The 18552-nt window shown below is 36.0% G+C and overlaps 1 protein-coding gene across 1 annotated transcript; it reads right to left on the bottom strand.

The window, feature by feature from the left end:
• Positions 1-246: 246 nt before the first annotated feature.
• LOC105258989 (neurogenic protein big brain) lies at positions 247-18242 on the bottom strand. The gene is made up of 4 exons (XM_011270630.3): positions 17550-18242; positions 16121-16247; positions 2172-2379; positions 247-1443 (listed from the first exon to the last, which is right to left on the bottom strand). The coding sequence occupies exons 1-4, from the start codon at positions 17857-17859 to the stop codon at positions 283-285; spliced, it is 1806 nt and encodes a 601-aa protein (XP_011268932.1). The 5' UTR covers positions 17860-18242; the 3' UTR covers positions 247-282.
• Between the last annotated feature and the right edge of the window lie 310 nt (positions 18243-18552).

The following is an 18552-nucleotide window of genomic DNA, read 5'->3' as shown; positions in this document are numbered from 1 at the left end:
ACCTTATAGAATTATGTCAGGACGAACTTTCGCATTTAGAATGTAAAAAAACTTCCTATCAAGTGCTTTCCATTTAACGATACAAGTCGACACAAGCGTCATTCTCTTTTTTCAATATTCAGTAAATAACAAAGATAACTTGTTGTGGACTTATGTCGCTAAATAGAACCACTCATTGAAGAGTCTGAGATTTTTAAATATTTGACGAAAAGCTATACTTCATCGAGAAGCGAGATAATTCGTTGATCGCCATAATATCCGATTTGATTTTTTCATTTATAGTCAATACTGAGGATTCGGCGAGTTTCTTTGGAAGTTATTCTGCGCGCTCTGACTTTGCTGAAGGGGCCCGGCCGGACTCGGTCTACCCTGATCGCGATATTGCGGTGGTCCAGGCATTTTGCCATAATTTCCTCGCGTGCAGCTCTGATAGCTACCGTACGCGGAATCGTCACTGCGTCTCGAAACGTGGCCGTACATGCTTTCGGGCCGTCTGGTGCTTGGCCCGTTATCCGAATTACTCGACAACGGTCCGTTCTGATGTTGTTGCTGCTGCTGCTGCTGCTGCTGCTGTTGCTGCTGCTGCTGCTGCTGTTGTTGAGGTTGTTGCTGCGACGGCGGCGGTGGTGGCGGATGATTCTGTATCGAGGACTGACCGCTACTTTGACCGGACTGCTGCGAATTCTGGCTGCTCGGCGGTGGTGCTGGTGCACGACCGTAGACGCTGGAACCAGTAGATACACCATAGATACCGTTTTCCCGTGTACTAAGACTCGTGGAGATCCCGCGGATGCCGTAGATGCTCTGCGTGCACTGCTGCAATTGGTTCTGCATGTTCTGATTAGTGCTGTTGTGATTCTGCGACGACTGGCTCGGCGGACCACCAGGTATAGGTTGGCTCTCGCGGTTACCACCGCTCTGGCAACCACCGTTCTGGCCAAGTCTGATAGGATACAGACTCTGCGCCGGCACCAGCGGACCCGGCTTCGGGATCATCAGGCCATCCCGCGGGCCCGACGTCGATTTCGCGTAAACGCTCTGGGAGCGATTCAGATTGGCACGCGTCAACGGTGGCGATTTGCAGTAGAGCGATTTAGTGCCGCCGTAGATCGATTCGACGCGTTCCAACGCGGTTGGTGGTGCGCTGTAGATCGACGACGACGCGCCAGCCACTGGACGATAGGTTGCGTATGCACTGGGAAACTTGGGCCCGTTCGGTTTGTCCAGATCGTCGTACGTATCCTCGTCGGATCTCATGGACGAATTATCGCCGTCGTCCATGTCGCGCGAATCCTTCGCGGGCCTGGGACTTAGGACGTACTCGTGAAGTAGAGCCGCCACGGCGCCTCCCGAAAGCGGGCCCACCCAGTATACCCAATGATTGTCCCAGCGATTCATAACGAAGGCCGGGCCCAACGCGCGGGCTGGATTTAGAAAGGGACTCTGAAAAAATGTGAAAAAAATTATTAAATTAATTAACAGTGCCATGGATATTTAAACAAAATAATTCTCATTAAGATTGACTTTTACGTCTACGTTAAAAAAATTGCAGTATATTGTGACAATTATAAATAATTGCTATATTCTTTCCTCTCAAAAATTATAAAAATTTTTACATATACTCTGAGAGATATAATATTTTATAATTTTTGTACCGAATGGAATACAAAGAAATAAACGAAGGTAGTTTTTATAAGTAATAGATATGTACATAGAAAGTTTGTACTGAACTCTGAACGTGTTTGATTTTGCAGAGAATTTACATTCGACACTTGTAAGAGGATGCTTTTAATAATTTTTCGTTTTGGAGTGCATTGTACATTCGTTTCGGAGCAGGTGGGTCCAGGATTAAGTTCTTTCTTTCACCTTCCTGCTCACAATCAGTGTGTCCTCCACGACCCCACCATTCTCACTCGCCCAACGGCAGGTGCTCTTTAAAGATGCGAACGGTTGCAAAGAAGAACATGCACAACGGAAGAAAGAACGCGGTTCTTTTATCCAATTATGTGTTTACAGAATACGAATAATAATTAATGAATAATTAAGAAATAATCATTGATTATTGACTTAATAATTGAAAAGTGCATCTCGATTATCTCATTTCCAATTCCTTCGTGTCCATAATAATTTTTTTAATTAAGACGGTTAAATGATTGAAAAAAAGAACTTACGGAAACGAGAGTTGCCGCTGTATAAGCTGCGGCCAAAACCGCGGAAGCTTTTGAAGAAATCGTAGGTGGTAATGCTCTGGATGAATCCGCAGCAAAATGAGCTAGCACGATAAGCACAGACAGTGCTATTTCGACTAAAAGCCTCTCGATCGGACCTCCTAGTCGACCGGGGGATGTCAGGGTCTGCGTATTCGAGGGTGTAGTTACTCTAAAATCAAAAGAGAGATTATATTAATATTGTATAATAGAAAGGGATAGTTCTTATATTATCTTTATTATATAATAAATATCATATATAGTTAGAATTACAGAAAGAAAACTAGTTAAAATAGAAAATAGAAAAATTATTTTTTGAGGACGAGAGAAAATTATCGATCGTCAAAAATAATCACATATGGTCTCTTGTAGGACGATATCACTTGTATATGCGAGTTATGCGACTGCGGTGTAATATACGATGATTTTCCTATTGAAACTTGCCGCGAGACATGTACCCCGCATAGAAACCCCCTGCAATAAGTCGGTCCCAACGGTGTAATGTTTATATTAGCTAGTGCATCCTCCAGCCCTTAAACGTGACCCCGATGTACCTCTTGTGACATTTCCCTTGCATAAAATTCTCGTTGATTTTCTCAGCTCGTATAATCATATAGGGTCGCAGAGATATGACCTTCAATCATCTCCCATGAGTGTATTCAATGACTGCATTTCATACACTTTTTCGTGAACTCAAATTTATTTGTTAAAATTCTTCGATAGTGAAAAAATATACGTATTGATATAATTCGATATAATTACAATGTGTTACAATTAAAAATTAATATAACATCGATTATTAATTTGTCAAAAAAAAGAAAATTTATTCAGAAAATTAATTTAAATTCAATTTTTTTCAACTTAAAGATTTTCAAGTCTTTTAAAAAGTAAATTAGAGATTATGGTTGTAAATAGACAAGAGAAATATTTGTATTAATTCTCGTATATTTTTTTATTTCAATCGAATTTTAAACAAGATTTCTTTTTTCCATGTATTTATTCGACGATCTGTGTTTTTTTATTTTTTATCCTTACTTTTATTCCTCCTTTATACATGCATAGATTATACAAGTGACTTTCCTCAACCAAGATTCTTCTCGAGTACAGCATTCACAAGTTCCAATAAAATTACCATAATCATGTTTCTCGCATTATCATTTGTCTCAGACACTTCCTTTGCGATCAGACCGGAGGCTTTTCACGCGTAATAAAAACACGATTATGCATTCATGATTGTAACAATCTTGGCATTTAATTTATTTAATGTACCGATAGGATCAAGATTTGTGATATATATTCGAAAAATTATCGGATCCTAGATTTTTGATCTAATAACATTAATAAATATGATTTTTTTATTGAATCAAAATATTCAATTGCTTTGTTCTCAAAATCAAAATCGATGATTTCCGAATAATTTACATAGTTATATTGAATTGATAATCTTAATGAATAATATTTTTATTCAGAATCTTTACACAAAGGTATAGGAATACACCTGTATGATTGACACTCTTCACAATTTCGTTCCACGAGTTACTCGATCGTGATTAATCTTACTAAATACTACATTCGAATTGCGATTCGCCGTCCCTCATATTCTTCTTCATCATCAGACACGAAACACTCCCCTATCTCAACCATCGCAGTCGCAATGCAAATGACAGTATTCACCACCCCCCTCCCTGTCTCTTTTCTTTCCCTCTTTTCATCGAGAGCAAGTATGTCAAGAGAGCGAATTGATGAAATCAGAAATGCAGATCATGACCACACAATTGGGATCAACTGCGGCAACAGACGAGAATCCCCGGTCGAATAAGGGAAAAAGAAACAGTAGCATTTTTATATTTACATGCGTGTCTTTGCGTGATAAGCGGATTTTTACTTCTTTAGCAGAAAAATCGCTTGGCAGTGTACATTTCCCACGTGAATATATTATGCTGCGATTGACGTGCGAGTGCATGAGAATGATAACGATGTATTTTCTTCTTTGTATGATTTTTCTAAATGATTCTTCTGGAAAACTCCATGATTCTCTTGAATACGCGTAATACAATACTATAATACTTCACAATTTATTTGTTTTTTTTACTGCCAACTATATAAGTTAACTTTTTCAACAATTACCGGATGACCTTCGGTAGAATCGAAAGTGGATCCATTAATCTTTGTCACTTAGAAAGGTTTCACTGCATTCCATTTTTTCTTTTAAAAGTTATTTTTATCATGGCTGAAAAGATTTTTCCCATCTATTCTTACGAATAATCCCTATTCTTTTCTATCCATAGATATTTTCCATCCCTATTCTTTTCTATCCATAGATATTTTATGCCATAAATCATAGATACAATTGTGAATATTTTTACATAAAGAAAAAATATTTTGAAATGTATTTTTCAAATAAAAAATAAAATTATTTTAACGGAAATTTTAAATGGGAAAAATCTTTTCAGCCATGACAAAAATAACTTTTAAAAGTAAACAATGGAATGCAGTTAAATCTTCCTAAGTAACAAAGATTAATGGCTCCACTTTCGATTCTACCAAACGTCATCTTGTAACTGTTGAAAAAGTTAACTTATATAGCTGGCAGTAAAAAAACTGATAGATTGTGAAGTATTATATTTGTATGTAAAATTACCTTATAAAATGAATCTTTTCATTTTAAAAACAAAGTTTTCAATGCTATTTTCTCGTATATTTAGGTGTTTCATTTCTCATGAGTTATTCCACATATGACTATTGTTGCAGGTTTCCGTAAAAATAGTGATTGGATGAAAGGCAAGTCGAATGCGTGCGAGCAGTAGCTTCGTGGGAGAAATTCGATGAGATTTTGACCCGGAGGCGGGCGCGTTCTCAGGACTCGTCGTACGCGATGAAAAGCGCGTGGTCATCGAGGCGAGACACGATGGAGGTAGGTTTAATCTTGCGTACACTTGACTCGAGAGCCGCAGCCAGTGCTTGGTGCAACCTGTGCCCCGTTTTCGCAATTCACACGAAGGGACGAGAGACGTCCCAGCATAAATCCCTAGGGTAGATACGTCGGTGCGCCGTTTTAAATAAATTTAATTCAAGGGGATGCGAGGAAACGGGGATGCGGGATATGTATCGCCCCGAATCCCACCCTTCGTTGCGATTAACGAGCTATTGATACCCCCTTTCACGTACTGGACCACAGATCCCCTTCTCGAGGCTCGTCGAGACACGATCAACCCCCTCTGTCCTAGTCCGCCCTCTCCTAACCAAGTTCTGGATACTCCAAACTGCTCCAGAATCCCCCCGTACAAGGAATATCACACATGTGACGAGCGCGATAAACGACGAAAGCTCAAAGGGCCCGGAGATGATGCGTTCACTCCGATACCATTATAAAGTCTTGGCTATGGGAAAGTTCAGATGCTGAGGTTGGCATGGTCAGACCATGAAATTAGGACGTAGCATGAACCGTAAAGTCGTTGTGGGGGAGATGACGAAAAAGGGACAACGATATATTTCGTTTCGCTACAAAATAGGAAAGGTGTATATTGATCTTATATAAGTATTCAAATGTATTTAAAAGAGAAGAATAGCATAAATAGCATTTGAATAGCATTTGAATAGCATTTGATTAAAAAAGTTAAATATAGTACAAAGATATTTTAAAATACTATACTTTGTAATAAATTCGTGTTTCTAAATCAAAATATAAAAATATATAAAAATATCAGAGAAATGTTAGAAAAAACTTCCCATATGATTATTAATATATTTTTATTCTAAATTTTATGAAAAGATGAGAAAAATGTACGAAATATATACGATATAATCTCAATCGGACCCGCATCGAATAACTTAAGAACAGCGTGGGACGAATGCGTAAAAATGTCAAAAAGATGAAATTATTACTCGGCAAAGTTGTAATTCTGTCTGTGTGTTATTAACCAAGCAATAGTTCATCCGAATGTTATGCGTGTTACAACAATTCGTCGTAAATTTTCTTACGCTCGATGCATCCGCCCACTTTCTCTTTTCTCGCTTTTGAAAAACCGGCGTACGACCAGGTACAGACCGGTGATTTCGGGTCTCATCTTTCACGATCAATGTGCTTCCTTGCGCGAAGTGTGCGCTGCACCGTAACAAAGAATTCTATAAAAGAGGACGTAAAGCGTACATATGGGGGAGGGAAGAAACAGATCGCCCTACAATTCCATCCTCGGTATTGTTTAAAGTTGAAAGAAGTAGAGACAGGAAGCGCGTACCGACCGATTAAAATACCAGCAAATTCACCTATGTACAACGCTTATTCATTTTTTCTTTCGAAGTAAATAATGATGACACATAATTTCGGCTGTAATTGAGACATACAACTCGATTATCATGCATTATTATCTCTGCATTATTATCTCTAATGCACCAATAATGCATCCAGTAGAACTCTTTTTTTATTTGTTAGGCATACGATAATAAAAAAATTTCTTTTATGCGAAACATTGAATAATCGATAAGATAATATAAAAATATGTAACATTTTTCATCTAAAGTGAACAAATTCCTCTAAAATCCTAACTGATTATACAATTAATAAATCGGTAACTATAAATTTAATTACAGAGCAAAAATGATCTTTTTAATGGATAGAAAGACAGAAGGGAAGTTGCGTGGGTTAAATGAAACCTTAAACAAAGCGGAGTACTAGACTGCGAGGTAGTAATTCTGCGGAAATGGTAGGGTCGAGGAATAATTGTCGGTATCCTTCAGACGGTCGAAAGGGAGCGAATTGTGAGAGGACAACGCGGTCATTTGCCGAGACTCTTAAGTAATAATGCAAATGACGCTTCTTAAAAATAATTCTTAGTTAATTCAGCCACAGTTCTTCTTGATATTAAAATACATTAAAAGTAAAAAGTTATTATTTTCAAATATTCAGTAAATTTCACAAAACTGACATGTTAATAGTGATGTCATAAGCCTTGCATATTTTCTGAGTTTAAAATTAAAAGCTATAAAATAAATAGGTTTCTAGCAAAAGTTTATTTAACAACAATCATAAACTTATATTATCCTATGATGCCTATGTAATAATGCAAATGTACGAATCTATAAATGTAATAAATTTTTCTTGTTTCGTTCATTTCAACATACAGTAAAATATCTATATTAATAATAATAGCAAAGTAATACAATAAGTAATGCAATATAATTTTACATTCTTTTATAATTACAATTATTTATTTTTAATATTTATTAAAATTATTATAAATTTTATATTAAATTAATTCGGTAAATGTACATAAATAATTGCGATTTGACATGACAGTCCATGTAAATGTAAAAACGATGCAAAAATCCTATTGACCTTTTATAGATATGATAGAAGGATGCAGCTGCCCGAGAGTAAGAGCGAATCACGCGCGCATGTCTTCTCCTATATAGATCTTCTATAAATCGCCTTCATACGAGGATACACGTGCCAGCCACATGTTGCACAAAAGGAATCCTCCGTGGTCCTTTTTGGGCGCCGTATAGCGTAAGTCGCCGTCACAAAGGAGCTTTAGGACCCCATAAATGATTCTCCTTCATCGGGGGGGCACTGTCGAGGGGTCCGACGACACGGCAGATGTTTTATGTCTCCGGGACTTCGAAGACGTCTATCCGCGCGCCGGACACGCTTAAGGATACATAATACCGATAAGATAAAAGAGAGACGGAAACTCGCGATCAGTCCACGTAATGCTTGACGTCTTTCTTGTGTTCACTACCAGATGCAATATTAATTTTGATACTTTGAGCTAATTCAACGACATCTTTCAAATATTCCGAATTGAAATTGTTCTTGTTCAATTACAATTTTTTCACGTTAAAAGATTTTGATAGGTTTAATTAATATAGACACTGAATTATTTTGTGTTTCAAATAAATACAAACATCTATCCACTTAGAAATTTAAAAGATGAACTTTCCGCAAAACTATAAATTAAATAATTAAAAAAAAGAATAATTTAATTATTAAAAGTATCAAAGTGGATGTTAGAATGAAAATTGAAAGCAGAAAAATTTCGATATAGATGGAACAATTATTTCAATCGTAAGACATTTTTGCGGTTAAATAAAAAAATTGATGCATTTGAATGATTTATTGTCTATAAATATTAACTTTTTGTTCTAGATTTATAAATGCTGGGAAAAATATCCGAACATATCTTTCTTTGTTTTTTGCTAAATATTTCTTAATTTATCATTAACATGTATGAGAATGCAATTAACATGTTGATAGATATGTTATGCTGAGAAGTAAAAATTAAGTTCCGTCAAAAACTTTTTGCCGGCTTTTGATATCTTAAAATAGCACGCATACTTATACTTTAGTCATGAAGCTAATTTTAAAGTAAAACTCGCGATGCACGCGTGCATCCAATCCATTGCTCCGCAGGGAAGGAATGGAAAGGTTCTTGAAAACGAACACGTGGTTGCGACCATCTGTTGGCATCCTACTACTCTGCTCGACCTAACCCAACCAAACCGGCCCGTTTTAATATAATGGAAGTTTTTTTTTTCATTTACAGGATCCGCCAATGTTGGCGGATCTTACAATGGAGTTTACGCTTTTTTGATTCGAGAGCATCACATTGTTTGACACATGCGTACATTCTACGAAGAGAATTAAGAAACCACTATATCTGTAATATTTTAATGCAATTATATATCATTATATATTATTATATATTTCTTTTGAATACAATTTTATTGTATTATATGAAGTTATTATAAAATGTTGAGTGTGCTTCTAAAGATTGACCATGGCATCTCACATCACAGTTCTCACGTATGCCGCTGGTTTTGTGTACCTAAACGCGATAAAAATTCCTTTCATTTTGTTTAATCTAATGGTAACATATTTTCGAAATCACAAAATATCTTGACATTTATGTACATAGACAGATAACAAATTTTTATCATTTGAAGGGATATCTTCCTAGAACTCACGTGACTATTCACTTCATCTTGATAAAATATCAAAGAAAAAATTTCTATCAGAATGTATCTAGAGAGAAATTAATTAAATTCAACTTGACCTCTGATTAATAAATGTGTCAAACGAGCGAGGTTTTCTCTAGACAGCCTCTGTTAAATTTATTCCTATTACTTCAAGGATATCGGGTGGGTAGTACCGTAAGCTCCGATATTGCACTGTCATAATGCATGACATTCGTGTCATTGAAAATATAACGTACCGATAAACGGAAAAGAGACTGGGTTCGACCGGGTCCAAAGTTGTAAAGGAACGGAATCCGCAACATCCGCGAGCGCATGCTTTTGTGTCGCTTCTCAGTAAAAGGCGTTTCGGGCAGGTAAAGCATTCCTGAGCGCCGACAGAAAGACCACTACCTGACCCACCTGGCTTTCACGTATTTTCGGCCCGAGAAACATCGGTTTCTCCTGCATCCACTATAGACGAGACTATATATTTTTAAATTATGAAAACTTATTTGTGCAAAAATGCTCATATTTATACACTATTCTTACAATCAGTATAATTAAATGTTTTAATGATATAATAAATGTGTAATTTTATAAAATCTGTGTTTATAGAATATTCTATGTATTAATATTTAATAGAATTTATTTAATAGAAAAATACGTACATACAATAACCAATTTGATAAAAAATTAGTTAAATTGTTATATATACATATGTAAGTAAAAAAATGTAGAATTATGTAAGTAAAAAATGTAGAATTATGTAAGTAAAAAAAATATCATCAGAAAATGAAATAAATCCAAGAAGAATTTTATGAGAATCGATTTGGTGATATGAAGGATTTTTCGAAAAGTACGGATTAAGAACTCAATATCTGAGACCTTTCAAGAAGTCGCGAATATTGCATATCGTAGCTGAATCTTACTATATAAACCACACTTTTCGGTTATTTGAATATCTTTGAGCAAAGACGGGGATCTACTATCCTCTTATCGTCTTATCCAAACATGTCGATATAATACACACTAGAACTGTTCACTCTTATCATAATACACATATTAAAAAAGCAAAAGATGCATATAAATGCACCATATAAATTCTTTTCTGATTTATCTTTAGAAACTTTAAATAAATTTGACAGTACAAGCTTTGGAAAATATCAGTATAATGACATTTCAAATAAAAAATAAATCTTAAATTTACTTCGAAAAAAGATGTGAAATATACTGTTAATTTTTTTATATTTAAATACATAAAAAAATATTATTTATTCGATTCAATTAAATATATCTCGATCAAAGTATTATAGGAAATCCTTATCTTTTGAATAAGGGAAATAAAGGGAATTTGCGCGCACACTTTTCTCATTAATCTCGAATAGATAGTTTCAGTGATGGTGGTTTGATGACCAAAGCAAGAAATATACCAGCACCCATGAACGACATACACAACCACAAAAGCTGTGCGGCAAAGCTGTTTTCATTCCTGGACATCCGGTTCGACACGCGCACTGCGTGTGTCTTGCCTGACGTCATAACACACCTGCCATCTCACAGCTGTTTCCTCAATTCGTGGTATTAGTAGAGAACCCCCTTGATAAATAGATTTAACTTGAACCACCCTGCGACCATTGCTTTCTTCGATTTTTAAAAAGCAGAAAATTTGAAAGAATTAAATAAAATTTCAAAACGATATGATGAGAGAGTTTCGTTTTCGTTTGACATTATAAAATACCATTAACTACAGAATTTTTTTGAAAATTTCTATAAAAACTGAAATATCATAACTTTAATTAAGCCTTAAATTAAAAATCTACGAGAACATAAGGTCGTTTAAATTATTTCATTGTTTGAACAATATTATTTCAGTGTATTAACTATAATGCTTGAAAAATGTTAATTAAAAGAATGCATATTATATCAATTCTACTTTCTAAAAGTGAATCAGTATTATCACTGTTATCATTGTAATCACTGTAATCAGTAATACACTGATTAACTTTTAGAAAGTACACACAAATTAAAATTAGATTGGGAAAACTCATAATGTATTCTAGACGTATTCATAATGTCAGATTTTTTTCATTTATAAAGAATTTAATAATTTTTTTCGCAGAGTCTGAATTATTATCTTTCTAGACGATTGCACGAGTTTTATCGGTGTCGCGAGAGTTATACTCTCAAACGCGAATTTCGTGCCGATATATCAGATATTCGACGGCAGAAATTATTCAAGCAGATTCATTTTGCATAGATTACGAAACCATAAGCCGAACTTTATTGGCAGCTGCAAAGTTTTGGCCTAAATATTGGCGGCGCTAGGAATTAGGTCTACTAACTTTGATAAATTGGAAATCTTTCAATTGAGAATATCTATGGAAAACCTCGTCTGAAAGGAGGCCCACATATCGGCATCGTGCACGCTTACCTGGCGCACGTGTCTCGATTTCAATAGACTAATTTCCGAAGCATCCAATTTCGTGATCTTCCTCGTATACGATTGAAAATAACTAAATCTGTGCTTCGTCATATAATCGGGAAAACGAAGAACACTAAATATAATATATTTTTAGATATTGCAGGCTTTATTTTTGTAAACATAATATTGCTAGAAATATTTCACAATTTTTAAAAAAGCAAATATACAGTTGTAAAAATAAATTAATATGAGCTAATAAATAAATAGCAAATAAATTTTTAAGGGAAATTTCTTTACATATGTTATTGATAATATTATTCATCTTCATTGACTTTTATATTCTTAAAAATATAGATTTTAAGCATATGCCTAATTTGACTAGATATAAAATAAAACTCCATTTTATCTTGACACATAAACAGAAAACACTTTTTAAGTAAAATATTTCACAACCATTCTTTCGGCAAAAAAAATCACTCCCTTGCGAATGCAGTAATGGAAGAATCCTGTAAGTGCGCGTAATGAAGAGATGACAGTAAATTCTTCACGGATAATTAAATTCGCGGCTCCCGCTTCTATCATTTTTTTCTCTCCCCTACCATTCTTTGCCTCAGTTTAGCTTATCGAACGATTTTTATATTTATTACCTTGCGCACGCGTGTTTGGGACAGACAACGATCGCGGATAAGAACGAGAACGATAGGGGCGCCAAAATCCACCCCTCGGATTCCCCACAATTCCTATCTCCGGGTCCCTTTTTCAGCCCTTCGCCACCCCCGGAAAACGTCGCGACGCGTGTTTTACACCCGCCACCGTTAGTCGGCGAAGTCGCAACAGATGCAAGTGCATTCTCCGCACCTCTCGCGCTCTTTTTCTCTCTCTCGATCTCACGCCCCGACTTTTTTTCTGTACCGAGCTCGACGGTATTCCCCCGAGATGCCTCGGGAAAGGGCCCTGTTGGCCGTCCGGTTAACTAGAGTATTGTTCGATTATTATTTCGGTACATATCGCGCACTTGTTACCTCTTTGTGCGGTCATATGGTGGTTGGAGGGTGACCAGCGAGTGTCACGAGATAGAAGACGTGACGAGTTAGAGAGAAACATGCGCAGCATCACTTGGCATAATAGAGATAAAAGTATCAATACAAGAAAGTATAACGATTAAAAATATAGAAATTAAAGATTTTAAACGCATAAAACAAATATATGTATGTTACCACAATATATATACAAATATATCTAAATAAATTTATAATATTAGATCAAAAATAAATAAGAAATAGATTGTAAAAAAGGAAGAGATATGATAAAAGAGCTCTCTTCGCGTATTTTTTTTATGAAGCGTAATATTAATAACGTATACAGTTAAAAATTATAATAAAACGTGTCGCGATAAATCTAATGATTTTTTATCAAAATTTTAAATTACTTGTTAAATTTATTATTAGAAAAGAGAAACTTGGACATCTCTTGATTATATGGTGTTTTAAATATTGTAAAAACAAGAAAGTCACGTACGTAGAGGCACGCGACGGCACGACAGTACATAAAACCAAATTTAGCAGGGTACATCCGTCGCCGGCGAAGAAAGGAGTCGAAGCGACGGACGAAGAACGGACAATGATCTCCGCAACGCGGCGGGAACATCTGCTCGGTCTTGGCGCACCGTCGCTCTCGAATCGCTCGCGTTCTCCTTCACGGCCCGATCGGCCCGATGCCGTGAAACTTGTCCCACCTCGATATGTGCATGCATAGGTGTTCATTATCCTCTACCAGCCTCCTCTTTTCGTTCGATGGTGTCCGTACGCCGCCTCGCGCGTTCCTTTTTCCGCACGATCTTTTTTGGTCCACGGGGAAACATCTGCGGCAGCTGCGAGGCGATGGACCGCCGCCGGGACCTCGGCTCCTCGTACGAGGCAGGTGCTCACCTTCTCGAGGCTCTCCCTCGCCTGCCAATTACGCGTGCCTCTTTCTGCCTCTCCCACTCTCGTTCCATTTCTCGTCCTCGCCGCCTCCGTCGCGCTGCCTCTTTCGTAGTTTTTCTCTCGCCTTCTCTCGTTACCATCCCTTCCTCCCCCCCCCCGCACATTGCTGTTTTTATTCCCTTCCTCCCCCGCCCCGTTCCTCCACCCTCTATCTCTCCGAGTTTTGATCTCCTTCATCCTGTTGCCCTCGTGCCAACTTCTTGCATTCCTTCGCGTGTTTTAACACGCTCCACCTTTCCTGCTCAATTATTGAACAGGTAAAGTTTTATCGAACCAACTGTTCTTTTTATATGTTTGATAATAAGAAATTCTATGACATTTCTCCAGTAGTTATTCGTTAATCGGACAACATTTGTAATAACCCTTCCTCTCTATCTTCGATGTTGTCTTTCGATCTTTTTTATTGAATGTCCCACGTGACAACTTGTTGAGCACTTTATCTCTATCTAATTATCAAAGAGAAAAGACACACAGAGGTATTATTTCCCAAATTTTTTCAGTAGAAAAACTACTAGACACGTTTAATTAAATGTAGACTAAATTTGTTCTATAAAAGTCTCAATCTATGTTACATTTAAAAATATCTAATATATTCCTATAATGTCACATGTTTTTCCGCTGAATGTTTTTCTGCTGATTAAGCGGATATTATAAATATAGCGCAATTATTATTCAGGTATTCTTTGCATTCCCTTTTATAATCGCCTTCTTTTTTCATCTTGTTCGTGCTTAAAGTTGCTCTTGCTTCGTTTCATGCTCCTTCTCTTTAGGCTTTCTCAGCTGCCGCTGCTTAAAGAGTAGCTTACTTGCTCTCTCCCAAATGATGCGCCGCTTCTCTTGGTTCAGCGCGCGGCTCCATCCAGCTTCTCCCTTTCATTTTTTCTCACTCTTCGAGATGGCAGCCGTCTGCCCATAGGCGAGATCGAGGCACGTGCACTAGCTTGCAAATGGCTCGGAGATGTGTGCACTTTTATATATCATAATGTTTCTGGAGAACGAATTAGAATATTCATAGAGTAGATTATATTTTCTCGTTTTTACAGAAAACTCTATAAAGTTTTCTGTCAAATGTTTTCATATTAAAATGTAATATAGAAAAGTTGATTTCTTCATTTATTTCTTCGTTTATTTTTTCATATTAAAATGTAATATAGAAAAGTTTATAATTAAAATAAAATATTAAAAAAATCTTTTTCTTTCGCTTTAGCTTGTAATGCAATAACAAGGAGAATTGCATGATGCAGAAAATATTTTTATCAAGCCTTGTATTCATGTTCCGGTTAAATTTGCATAAGAAATATATTAATATATGCCATATATGCTTGATGGCAAGCACTGTTTACGTTATGCAATACTATCTGTTTCATGTTGAAGGAACTTATCTGTAGTCCATGGTTATACAAGATACACGTTACATTCTCCACTGTTCGCAAGATCGGAAACAATTCCTTGGAATGTTATGGATTGACATTTTATTCATATAGAGATAAATTCATTTCATTACTTTTAATTTTGTCATTAATGAAAAATTTTGTTTAGAAAAAAGTGCAAAATTACTCAAAGAAATATTTGCTTCATTTGCCCTATTATAATCAGCATATGAAATAAAAATCACGATGATTGGTATTATTTATGCTCCTCCCGAAACACTCGCTCAGCCTACCAATCACCGTACGAACACTTGGAAGAAAACTCGACCCGACTTTGGATGGGCCACATGCCTTCCTGGTTCTATCTAGCAGCTGTCTTCACGAGACAGTGAATCTCATTCTGCTCTTAATACCACTCAACTCTAAGGTTCTATATTACTTTGCGCTCTATACTACTTTGTACATCGAGTAATATCAAAATTTTTCGTTACTCATTATTGTAAAATTGTTAATTGAAAAATTGCTATTATTTTATTACGCAATTATGCTTACTGTCAGCTAAATACCAGAATAATTTACACTTGTTGATCATTTTAAGAACTTGTAAAAATCGATATGAAAAAGTTGAGAAAATTAAATTTGAATTTATTTTGATAAGCTTTTTTCTCAGAAATAAAGAAATTATGCAACTGTTGAAATGATCTTGCACTGTTCTTAAAGACTAAGATTGAAAATATTATAAAAATGTTGGTATTACGATACATCTCGTATAAACAGAATCTTTTTGATTGGCAAAGTATCTTTAGGCCCATATTCTGAATCTTCTTTTATCGATAAAAGAGCTTTTGAAAGTGGTTTGTAGCCAATCAGAAGACTTATATGCCACTTTTAGAGGCACTTTTATCGATAAAAGAGGATTCAGAATATGGGCCTAAAAATATTTTGCCAATCAAAAAGATTCTGTTTATACGAGATATATCGTAATACCAACATTTTTATAATATTTTCAATCTTCAGTTATTAGCTAATAGCTTTAAACGAACACGAAATAATAATAATCGAAAATATCTTATATTTTTTTAAATGCTTATCTTATGGCTGTTGACAACCTCGACCAACATTGCGCAACAAATTGAATTGTTTCGAGATCCATTGGTTCTCAAAGATGCGTGTGCGACTTACCCATAAAGCATCGCCGCCCCAGCTATACCACCACCGCATTGTGCTGCTATATAGAGCACCGCGCGAAGTGGGGAAATCCGTCTGCACAAAGCGAACGATAGCGAGACCGCTGGATTTACATGTCCACCTGCGTAAAAAAGGTTTTCCGTAAAGAAAAGGGAAGAATCTCAAAGAATACAAAGATTACGCGATTTTTTACTCGTATACCGTTTGATCGACGTTTCTTTTTTTAAACAGCGACATTCGTCTTTGTTTATATTGCTCAAAAATTATAACATTAATCAATTTAATTTGTTACAATTCTCGAATCAATGCGAGATTGATGCAAATCGGAAAATTAAATTACCAACCACGACTTCATGTGAATTGCGACAAAAATAATATATTCCTCGTAGAGCGCTTGTCAAGACATTAAATAAATTTTCTCTTTCTTTCAAGCAATAATTCTCTTATTATATATATAAATTACATAGATTAATATAAATTTAGAGAATTAATCAATTTTCGTTATAAATAATTGCTCAATGAACTGAAATAGAATTAAATTGGCGGGCATGTGTATCCCATTCATTCGTGAAACCATAGTGAATGAGGAATAATCGAGATCGAATTTCCGTAGTATACGGGAATTGAAAGTTTATACTACACGCGTATTGTGCGCGGTGGAACGTACTCTGACAGTACCCACATATGCGTTCCGATAGACACGCACAATGCGGCAATATCCACATCCACGCCACTGGCGTAATCAGTTAACGAGTCAATCGAGAGAAATCGCGAGGGCTGCTGCTCGTCAATGATACGAACATAGAAGAAGGAACACGACTATTCACGCAACGAGATAGTTGCTTCGAGCGGTTCGCGAATTTACGTAATTATTCTCTGAATACTTTGCAGAAAGAAGATACGCACGCATATGTGTATAAGCCTCACGCATGCAATGTAAGATGTACAAATTAAGATTAAACAAATTGTTTACTATTGGCGATAGTAGAGATTGTACTTATAAACTTACGAAAGAAAGAGAAATATTAATTATTATTTGAAATAATAAAATAATAATGTGTTATATATTAATAAAAAAAATTTTTGAAAATGATCGGATATCTTTTCTTTTATTTTTTATGTATATTTTGGAGTTTTATACATATTTAAAATAACTAACTAATTGCTTCTTTCTAAACACTTAAATAGAAGCAAAAATTAATTAAATTAAAATAACAATTATTATTTAAATTATATATATTAAATTAAAATAACAATTAATCAGTTTTGTGATTACAAAAGTAAAAATTCCAATTAAATATTGAAGACTATTATGTATAAAATATAGCCGTTGTTTTTTTCGAATGAATTTCATCCGCCAAACATAACAACAGATACACAGAAACTTTATCTCCTAAATTTCGTAAAAAGCAATGATTCTTACCACTTATATGGCTGAAGATGAGAGAAATAGCTGCGATAGTAAAGCCGGAAGCTATAGCGGTGGCTAATACAGAGAGACCACTTCCGGATACGGCGGAGGCAGCGGCTGCACCAGCTACCACCAGACTGAAGAGGAAAGTAGCAAAGCACTCAACAGCCACTGCTCGCCAAAGCTCTAAACTACGAGCCTCGATGGACATGGGTGGTTTTCTGTCAATGACTTCGGCATTGTTTTCCCGAAGAGCCGATAGTCTGGACAGGATGGTGATGATGTGCGAGTCGACCTCGCGCGCCAAAGATTCGGTTGTCATCCTTGCTTTCGTTGTTGCTCGATCACGAATAGAAAAAGAGGAAAATATGACACGGCACGACAAGGTGTGCTTTCGCTCTCAGAACATGTTCTTTCAGAATGATGTGATTCGCACGCGCACTTTTATGCTAATGTCAATCGAAAAGACCGCGATCACTGATCGATTGAGTGCGATTTGCTACTGTCCTTCAACAATATTGCAAATTTTTCCAATGAAAACTCAAAAACTGATCTTTCCTCTTTCAAGATACCATGACATTCGCCACTATTCTCGATGAATTCTTCGAGTGAAATAAACTCGAAGTGTCGTGAGCGCGGCCGAAGAAGGATCTACTCGATGTTGTCTCTCCGGCAACGCGCTCGCGAATGAAAAGCCAACGCGATGGTGAACAAGTGGGCCCTGCTTTAAGCGCCTTTACCACCTTACTACCCTCCCCTCTCTTCGATCATTATACCCGATATGCAGTGCATCTGTAAAGCTGCGCATTCGAGCTCCTCGCATCATCACTACTATCACTACTACTACTAAATACTAACCGAATAATGTCTAAGACTTTAGAAACTTTTTTTTAAATACTGAATATACGCTGAAAAATTTTTGATCTTTATCTTCCTAAGATAATTATAAAGTGCGTAAAATAATTATATTTATAAAGTATATTATTTTTACAATTAAATTAAGTGAGACTTTTTG

Source organism: Camponotus floridanus, unplaced genomic scaffold (genome assembly GCF_003227725.1).
Source record: "Camponotus floridanus strain SB8 unplaced genomic scaffold, Cflo_v7.5 scaffold12, whole genome shotgun sequence".
Classification (NCBI taxonomy): Eukaryota; Metazoa; Arthropoda; class Insecta; order Hymenoptera; family Formicidae; genus Camponotus; species Camponotus floridanus.
Note: the sequence above shows the minus strand (reverse complement) of the source record. Positions and strands in the feature narration are given on the sequence as shown.